Genomic DNA, 9,964 nt, shown 5'->3' on the forward strand with positions numbered 1-9,964 from the left:
ATTTTGGGTATTCACTAAAGTTAAAGAGTATGGAACACAAAACCTAGCATGAAAGCTGAAAAAGAGTATGAAAACTCAAAACTAGCATGAAAGCTAATATGAAAGCTCGAAAACGTAGCATGAAAGCTAAAGAGACTATGAAAGCTCGAAAACTTAGCATGAAAGCTAAAGAGAGTATGGCCACTCAATCATCTAATGTGAACAGTTCAATTGAAAACCACCTGAAAAAGCAAAGTATTCCCAGATTTACAAATGTTGTAATTCGTGAGTTACATCTTCCTAATTCGGTACGTTCTACCCCAGGGACATACAGTTGTGCGATTGATTCGTTCATTGATCTTTTTTACCATAGTATATTTGGTCTCTTAGACAGAACTTACGTTAACAGTCCACTTTTGATCTCTTTCTTGATGTGTGTGAAATATACAGAATTAAAAACTCTTCACAAAGATCGCATCTATAAAGAATCAAATTAGTATCTAGTGTCTAATGATTCGCAATCCAATTTGGAGCCACATTATTGATCACTGTCCTAGTTTCAGAGCAAGAGATTGTCATGCCGAGTTTTCACAAATTTTTCAAGAATCTGTCTTTGATTTTAGAAATGACTTAGAGAGGATAATGTTTTGTAGCACTTATAACTTCAATCAAATTTGCAAATTGTGGCCAACATTGTGTAGACTCGGTCTCAACATTTTGCAATATTTTTCTTGGAATGAAACTATAAATGATGCAGTGATCAATGAATGGCCAGACTTATTTTATCGAATTTTAGTTCAAGAAATTGTGTGTCAAAATTGTCAACCAAAAACTGCAAGTATTTGACATTGTTCCTCGTCAGTTTTGTTTATTGGTTTGCTAAAATCGCATGAACTGGTGAAAATCCAAGCTCTCTCAAATCAGAAACAGTCTTATAGTCTCAGTCTTCAGTTCGTAATCATGGGGCCCATTTTACAGCTCGTTTGATTCGACTAGGAAAATATTATGACCTCTTAGAAGCATAGAAGTTATCATTTTTTGAGGATATTCAGATCAATACAGGAAGGTGGTTTTTTTGTTGTTATGTGATTAATTAACAGTGTTGTGAAAATATTTTGGTAATAGAAAAACAGATCCTTGATAGAATCATCCGTCTTCAAATAAGGTACAGATCATGATTTTGTAAGGGGTCAGGTCTTTCCTCAGAGTGGAATTTGATCACAACATTTAAAAAGACACTGAAAAAAGTTGAATTAAGGGTAAGCAAAGACAGCAAACAAACAATAAAAATCGATTCAAAAAGACTCTGTATCAAATGTTAAACTTCAGGTTCTCAGACTTGCATAAAACATTCAATTGGAAAAATAAAAGAAAATTTAACAAACAAAAAAATTGAAAGTCAAAAGAAAGTTGAAAAGAAATATCCATGGGGGTCAGGTCTGTAACTCTCATCTCGAACAGACAGAACATCTTACTTTCTAGACTTCTACAATGAAATGTAAAAATGCAAATAAAGCAATGCGAAGTTTGTGCAGAGGCTTGGTTTAATGTTTCTAAACAAGAGTGCACGATGTAAACGAGATAAACAATGGCCTAAAAAATTCAGTCGTGAGAATAACATGATCCCGTCACCAGTACCTCATGAGCTGAAAGATCTTTCGCAGGTTGAGGAAATGTTGATTGCTAGAGCATTACCTATTATGAATGTTTATTGTAAACCTAGAGGTAGACAGAGAGCATAAAGGTCATGTTATTACATTTCCTTCAGATGTTCAGACAGTTGCAATGTTTTGCCAAATTGCCCTCTGATATACCAATAATTAAGATATCTAAAAAGGGATCTTGTGTTGAACTCTAGAGATTTCAAGGTCAGGAACAAAAAGTTGTAATGCTCTTGAATGGCTTGTGAAGAATAACCCTGTTTATTCTGATGTTACTATTGATCAAAATCGAATAGAGGATTCCCTCTAAATGGACAACTTTATTTCGATTAGTCAAGAGTCCACTGAGGATAGCTCTTCTGAATCGAAAGTGAGCATAGTGAAGATGAAATTACAACAGACCTTGGTCCTGAAAATGAAGAAGACATAAGGCCTGATGAAATGAGTTCTTGTACCTTCTTCTTAACACACAAATGCATAAAAACAAAATTTCTCATTTTAAACAATATCCCTGAACTGGATATTATTGGTATTGAACCAATCAATGACTTCAATACTCCATTTAGCTACTATGGCTTTTCCAACTCTATTTCCTGATGGCAAAGGTGATCCAACTAACCTTGCCTTGGAAAGAACTATAGCGTCTAATGAACTTGAAAACTTTTCATTAAAGATTCGTCATTTACTCAAATTCTGTGATGTCAATGATGACAATTACTTCTATCGTTTTGCTGCACATCCTAGATTTGCCTACTGGGCTTTCAACATATTGTATCGTAGAAGAATTTTGAGCAGGGGAAATTTGTACATTAAAAGGAATCCAGGGGAAATGAATTTTACTTTGGATGAATTCAATGAAATGTTAAACTCTAACTGTGCTAATGAATTGATGAAAAAGGTATTTTATTACACCAAAGATGTAAGTGGATCACGTTCTTTTTGGAACAAAGTACGAAACAATCTGACAGCAACAGTTAAACAAGTTGGGGTATTTACAATTTTTTTCACATTTTCTATGGCAGAGTTTCACTGGCCAGATCTTTTGAGTAAATTTAAAGTAGATGTCAATGATGTGAATGGAATAAGAAAATTTATTACAGAGAATCCTCATGTAGTAGACTATTACTTCACTGAGCGTACAAACAAATTTGTCAAGCATTGGCTTTATAATTTGCTAAAAGCTACATGGCACTGGTACAGGTTTGAATATGCTTCTAGAGGTTCCATTCATTGTCATGGTGTTGCTAAACTAGAAGACGATCCAGGTTTGGTTGAATTAACAAATATTGCTCTGAAAGGTTACCTTGCATCGCAAAAATTAAAATCTGAGAATGTTGCTTTTCAGGAAAAAGAGTTGAATGAAATTATTGCTGAAGGTAGCCAGGCTGAGAAACAAGTGTGTGATTATGTTGATAAGCTTCTTTGTACTTGCAATCCTATGGAGGGAGAAAACTGGGTCAAACCCCAGGTACATCCCTGTAAAGTGGATTATAGAAACTTAAATCCAGAGGAAATGAGTACAGATTATGCCAATCTTGTTAACTCTGTCGAAAAACATCTTTGTAGTTCGGCATATTGTCTTCGGCAAAAAAATGATGACACAACATGTCGATTTCACTTTCCTTTTGAAGTAAACGAGAAAACACATTTGGAATTTGAAAAGGTGAAATCTAGAGATGGTGTTGAAAGGTTCAGAGCAAAAGTTGTAACTTCAAGAAATGACCCAAGAGTCAACAGGCACCAACGTGTTTTATTACAAGGATGGAGAGCCAATGTTGATATCAGTGTAGTAGTTGATTACCACTCATGTGTTGAATATTTGACAAAGTATGCTTCTAAGCCAGAGAAGCTCAGTGATATTACACAGGATGCGTTCACTCATGTGGCTTCAAAAGTAAACTCTGATAATTTTTCCCCAAGCTCTGCAATAAAGAAATTAATGATGAGATCGGTAGGTTTACGTGATATGAGTGTTCAAGAGGTTTGCCATCAAATATTAGGATTGAAGTATTACAGTAGTTCTTATGAAGTTTATTGCATGTCCTTAGATGGTTCTCGACAGGTTGAATTGGTTGATGGTGAAGTTAGTACAAAAAAATCTCACTTGGATATTTATGCATTTAGAGAGGACTACTCTTCTGATCCAAGGATTTCTGAGATGAATTTTATCCAATTTCATGCCAATTATGTTTTGGTCAATGAAGAGTTGCATAAAAGGAAAAAAGAAGTTGTAATCCGAACATTTCCTTCTTACTCATCTTCTCCAAATAGTATTCACTATAGTAAGTACTGCAAGTATAGTTTACTAAAATATAAAGTATGGAGACATACTCCAAATTCAGCTTGGGGTGAAATAGATGCAACTGATGAAGGTTTTATTATGTGTTGGGCTACATTTCTACGATCAGATGCTGCTGTTAGTGTTCCTAATCATTTAAGGGAATTAGAAACAATTGAAAATGCTATGATGAGTAGAGAAACAGGTACCGATTCTCAGGACTCTGATTCCGAAGATGATTCTGAAGTAATCAATGATGAGATAAGCAACTACAGAGAGGAATGGATGTTTCTAGCAGATCATTTCTCAAATCCCCAACAAGAAGATAATTCGAGTGGTAGTGAAAATAGAACATATTGGCTGGATCAGTGTTCCCAGTATAATTCAATATCTAGATTAGAAATGCCTGCTTGGATAAATAGCAAAAAAGCTACCTTAAGAATAGAAGGTCAACTGAATGACGAGGACACTGAATTACAGAATGTCTTAAAACTAAATGATCAACAGCGTAAAGCATTTGAGATGGTAAGGTGTCACATTAATAGTAACTCACAACTGTTGATGATAATTTTTGGAAAGGCAGGTTGTGGAAAAAGTTTTTTGATTCACAGACTTAGACATTTATTAGGAGATGCACTCATCATTTCATCATTATTTGGACTTGCAGCTTATAGTGTAGGAGGTAAAACTTTACATCACTTGTTGAGATTGCCTATCAAAGGCAAGTTTAACTCCGAACTTGAGGGCTCGTCATTGATACAACTTCAAGAAAGGCTAAAAGGTATTAGGTACATTATAATTGATGAATATTCTGTAATTAATCGAACAGACTTAGCTTGGGTGAATCGGAGATGCAAACAAGCCACTGGAAAGTTTGATGTGCCATTTGGAGGTATAAATATGATCTTGTCTGGAGACTTGGGACAACTTCCTCCTGTGAAAGGACATCCTATTTATTACAACAATCCTAGAAATGAACTTGAAGCTGAGGGATTTTTCGTTTATCAATTATTCAATACAGTTATTGAGCTTACTGTGAATCAGCGCTCAGATGGAAGCAGTTCTCTTCAAAAAAGATTTCGCAGCCTCTTGAGTAATGTTCGTGATGGTAATGTGAGCATAGATGATTGGAAATTGTTACTGACACGTTCTGGACCTAGTATTAAAACTAACTTTTCAAATGCCTTGAAGTTGTCCTATGGAAATAAAGATGTTGCAGAAAACAATTTCAAGGCCCTTGAAAAACTGAACCAACCGATAGCTAGAATTTCTGCTTTACACAATGACAAAAAAGCTGCAAAATGCTCTTTAGATGATATGGGTGGCTTGGCACCTACTCTCCTTTTATCAGTTGGAGCTAGAGTAATGTTAATGAGAAATTTGTGGACTGAATCTGGTCTCTGTAATGGAGCCATGGGTACTGTTTGCAGCATTGTTTTTAAGGATAATGAAACTCCACCATCTTTTCCAATAGCAGTGATTGTACAATTTGACCAATATTCAGGTCCAAGTTTTTCAGAATTACAACAGAATTTGGTACCCATACCACCTATTGCAAATACATCTGACAGCCTAGGTAGTAATTATGAAAGAATTCAGTTTCCCTTGCGATTGGCATGGTCAATAACTATACACAAGTCGCAAGGCCTTACTCTAGAACAAATGTCAATTGATCTTGGAAAATCTGAACGAGCATCTGGACAATCTTATGTTGCTCTCTCAAGAGCAAAGACTTTAGATAGTATTTATATTGAGCCAATGCCATATGAAAGATTGAAATCCTTAGCAAAAAGTAAAAGTTTGAAAAAGCGTTTGGATGAAGAAAGCAGATTACGTCAACTTGGTATGACAAAGTAATCAAATTAAAGTTTTTATTTACCAGCCGTCTCCTCTAAATAGTTTGTATATAGATTTGCAGTTTTTGTGATTCTTTCATTGTTTTTAAAAAAAGTAAAGGGGAAATGTGGATATTTTCCTGAAAATTTGTTTATTTATCATTTTAGTTTCTTTTAATAACAAAAATTATCCTGTATCTTTATTACAGTGGCAAAAGGTGACAGAAAGAGGAAGCAAACTGCTGCTGATGCTAAGATGGATGACTTTGATGCATTAGCTAGCACTCAAAGTAATAACACCACCAAAAGTTCAAGTTCTTCTCCCAACGCCAGTGAAAGTTTGAATAACAATGAGACACCGGTGACTCCTAAAAAGCAGGCTGTTGAAGGGATGGTCAATACACCATCACGTTTGTTTGGGTCTCCATCACTCTTGCCGTCCCCAAGATTTTCACCTTCCATTCCACCCAATGCCAGAGGTAAGAAAAAGTAAAATTCAAGAACATTTTTCTTTAATTTTTTCTCAAACATTTCAGAAATGCATTATTTAATTCTTACCAGCTTTTACTAAAATAGTAAACCCATTAAATACAGTGGGACTGGTTTAAGTAAATGGTTTATGTATAAAGTCATTGCCTGGTCATGAAAAGTTTTGCGTTAATGTTATTTCTTGTGCTTATGTCAAGCCTTCTCTTTCAACACAGGGTATTGCAAATTGATTGTTACTATTCTTCTTTAGACATCCTTGGATTTGTTGGCGTAGTTGCAACGATCAGCCAAAATCAAGCTCGTACCAGAAATTTCTTCACGGTGCATCTCAAAACTGGCAAAACTGATTTTTGCAAAATAATAATCAGCAACCATAAAGACATCAAATCAATAAGGCAAAAATTTCTTGACGCCTTTCATAACAAAACTGCCATCCGTGCCGGCAAATTAGTACCAGGGAAAGAGGTATATTTTTTTAACAGCTACTCTTCAATCTCGGACATTGATGACAATGAACTCAGCTTTGGTTTAAATGATGCTGATGCTGTTCATCTTTCTGATATCGATGAGAATGGAACGGTTCTTTCAGCGGTTGGAAAAATCAAATATTCAGGTCCCACTGAGATGAAAGAATATGATAAGTTCGGCAAAACCAAAACAAGTCTTATGCGCCCTTGCCTTTTCTCTGATGGCGTGAAAACTGTCAGTTTGTCCCTGTGGGGAGACTTTGTTCATCTGGTTAGAGAAAACACACTCATTCAATTGACTTCACTTTCCTCAAAAGTGATTAACGAGGAGATTTGTCTTGGTACCACTTACTCATCTTCAATTTGTTACCTGACAGCAGATTTGGACGTTGAATTCCCAGAACAGGTTCTCAGCGAAGTTGACTTGTCTACCAAGCTAATAACAACGCCTGTTATAGCTAGCGTTAAAGTGGACAACTATTGGTCATGTAAATCATGCCAAAAAAGGTTAGCACCATCCACACAAGGTATGACTTCCTGTTCTTCATGCAGTAAGGATTTCAAGATTAGTTACCTTAAATTGCATCGAAATCTATTTAAAGTTGTCGTATTCGTTGAATTTGATGCTCCGGAAATGACAGTGAAATTATCAAACAACATCCTTATCGATATGTTCGGTTCAGAAACTCTGAATAATATCGACACAGAAGATGGTATGAACGACCTCAAGCTCAAGTTGCTTAATTCTGATTTCAGTTATGAAGTTGATGTTAAAAAGAAAATAGTTATGGAAATTGTGAAAGCTGAAGAAAGTTAAGACTTCTTTTTTTCGCACAAACTTTTGAGAGGTTAAATCTCTTAAAAGAATCCTTAGACCATGATTTTATTATGCTTCTATTAAAAAACGTAGTAAAGACATATTTTCATCATTAAAGATTTATCAATGTACATTTTATCTTATAGTGTAGGTGGGTTGTCAGATTTCAATCTTCGTTTGAGTATAATGGGTAGAGCTAAGTTTTCATTGACATTGATTCTATGGGACCTATGACTCTTTGAGCCTCAAACTGTTCTTATTTGGTTCTTATTCTTTGGGGTATTTTGGGTCCTTTTTGCCTTATTTTTATTTTTTACCTCATCTTACCTCGTTTGGACCCTTATTTGATAAAAAATTAGACATCCCAGCCTTCAACTTGTTCTTATTTTTTGGGCATTTTAAGCCTCATTGTTTTTATAAAAAAGAGTATTAGCTTTTTTATTTTCCCATTTTGTTAATAATAAAAGAGGCGTAGAAAACAGATTTTTACCAAAAAAGATTTTTTTGTTAAGATTATTTAAAAAAGAGACGTAGAAACAGATTTTTATGAAAAAAGATTTATCATTTTTCCCATTTTGTTAAGATTATTTAAAAAAGAGACGTAGAAACAGATTTTTATCAAAAAAAGGTTTATCATTTTTACCACTTGTTAATAATTTTAGAAAAGGTTTGTAGTTTTTATTTAGTTTAGTTTTTTATAAGCAGGTCATTTATGATATAACATTTGTATCAAAATGATTCCTTTTTTTTACAATAAATGGATTTGCTTTAGCCATTTAGAAGTTTTATTGTTTACGTATTTTAGCAATATTCCATACATGTACACATTTATCACCATTATACCCTTGCAAAGATTTATCAAAAGTTATTTACCTTTTAGTCTATCTTCATCGTTATTCGCAATTTTCCTTAAATTTCTTCCCAAATTCATTTAGTTGCTTGAAACTGCCCTTTTGTATCTCTAAAGTAAGCAACGTCAAACTTTTGTTTTGGTTTTCATATAGACTATAGACAGAACTTAAAACACACATGTCACGGGAAAAATGAAAATTGAAAACTGGTCCAAAAGCCTAAAATTTGTACTAAATTTCCTAATTTCTAGTCTATTTTCGTCCTAATTTGTCCTATTTTACTAACTAAATGGCAAAAAAATTGGCTTGGAGGCCTGAACGGTTTCCCTAGCCTGTAGGCCACTTGGAGCTTTTTGATAGACTGGATGACGCTGGTAGCCAATTTTTTTGTTAATTTTACTTTGCCAGCATAAGTTTTTTGTGCCTACTCAGCTTTTTTAAGATAAATCGATAAACTTTAAGGATTTTTTAAGAATGTTGTTCAGCTTCAAATTTTGTCTGAAATATGGTTCTGTTGAGAAAGTTTCAAATTCTTGTTTTCCATTTTGGTTTTTATGTTTGAAGAAATTTAATCCCTGCAAAACTTAATCTACAAATGGTATTGCAGGAAAAATCTTATTTTTGAAATGAATTTTATGGCAAATTTAGTTAAATTCACTTTTTTTATTTTTCAAGTCTTAGAAACAAAAGAATTTTTTAGGGCTCAAATTCGTGACATTTTCAGATCGCGAATCACTTCGATTTATATAATTCTTATAAAAAAACTGTACTTTGTATATCATTAAAAATTATATTTTGATTAAAAAAAAACTTGGAAAAACGTCTGGTTTCAAAACTAACTGTAGTCAAACCAAACTTTCTATAAGATTTAAGGATTTTTCTATGTACTGTTCATATTAAACGGTAAATGGTGTACAAATTCATAAATTTCATAAGATTTGACCGCGGTCGCCTCAGTGTGTTACACTGTGACCTAGTTTTGATTCTGTCTTTAGAAAATATAGAACGAATTGTGTAGCAAGAAAGAAAACAAAAACGGAAATTCCTTAAAGTGTATTTGCCGGGACCGATAAAAATGAAAACAAACATGGTAGCTTATTTCGAAGGATTAAATTTGACAAAGTAGGAGGTGTCCATCCACCACAGGGCATCTCGTCACTTATTATGTTATTATAGAGCCAATCTAGACAACACAAGACCAAAATGAAGAGGGCCTATGATCATTGTAAGGGAAATCTATTCACTTTTAAAATCTTGTGCCAGACAGGTGTATCGACCAACTTTTCCAGGCCCAGAGCACTGCTGGACTGGAGAGGGGAGTCTGTGAGTTTGGATTTTCCAAACCAAGAAGGGATTTTGTTCATTTTTTATATTTTCAAAGGGGGTAATTGAAGGTTTCCAGGCCCTTCTAGGGGTCATTGAAGATTTCCAGGGGTTTTTTTCCTTGTAAAAACACCCTTTTTTTAGAGTAGGGAGGTCGAATTTGCGCGTATTTTCGGTGCGAAAAAAAGAAAAAAAAGTTTATTGACTTTTTCCAAATAGTAGAGAATTTATCAGAGATGAGAATTAGAAAAAAATTACTTCGAT

General features: G+C 34.3%; 2 protein-coding genes across 2 annotated transcripts; both read left to right on the forward strand.

Moving 5' to 3' along the window:
* The first annotated feature begins 2,211 nt into the window (after positions 1–2,211).
* Positions 2,212–5,775, forward strand: LOC136809506 (uncharacterized). Its single transcript, XM_067066045.1, has one exon. The coding sequence runs from the start codon at positions 2,212–2,214 to the stop codon at positions 5,773–5,775; it is 3,564 nt and encodes a 1,187-aa protein (XP_066922146.1).
* A 153-nt stretch (positions 5,776–5,928) lies between these two features.
* Positions 5,929–8,394, forward strand: LOC136809293 (uncharacterized). The gene is made up of 2 exons (XM_067065808.1): positions 5,929–6,232; positions 6,493–8,394. Exons 1-2 carry the CDS (start codon positions 6,010–6,012, stop codon positions 7,524–7,526), a joined length of 1,257 nt encoding a protein of 418 aa, XP_066921909.1. The 5' UTR covers positions 5,929–6,009; the 3' UTR covers positions 7,527–8,394.
* Positions 8,395–9,964: the final 1,570 nt, after the last annotated feature.

The sequence above is a fragment of the Clytia hemisphaerica genome, unplaced genomic scaffold, assembly GCF_902728285.1.
Source record: "Clytia hemisphaerica strain Z4C2 unplaced genomic scaffold, Clytia hemisphaerica genome assembly, whole genome shotgun sequence".
Taxonomy (NCBI): Eukaryota; Metazoa; Cnidaria; class Hydrozoa; order Leptothecata; family Clytiidae; genus Clytia; species Clytia hemisphaerica.

Excerpts from the sequence above, each read along its gene's own strand:
- LOC136809506 (XM_067066045.1), top strand. The coding sequence starts at position 2,212 with ATGGCTTTTCCAACTCTATTTCCTGATGGCAAAGGTGATCCAACTAAC.
- LOC136809293 (XM_067065808.1), top strand. The coding sequence starts at position 6,010 with ATGGATGACTTTGATGCATTAGCTAGCACTCAAAGTAATAACACCACC. Across the intron at positions 6,233-6,492 it reads CATTCCACCCAATGCCAGAG|ACATCCTTGGATTTGTTGGC; the intron begins GTAAGAAAAAGT and ends ATTCTTCTTTAG.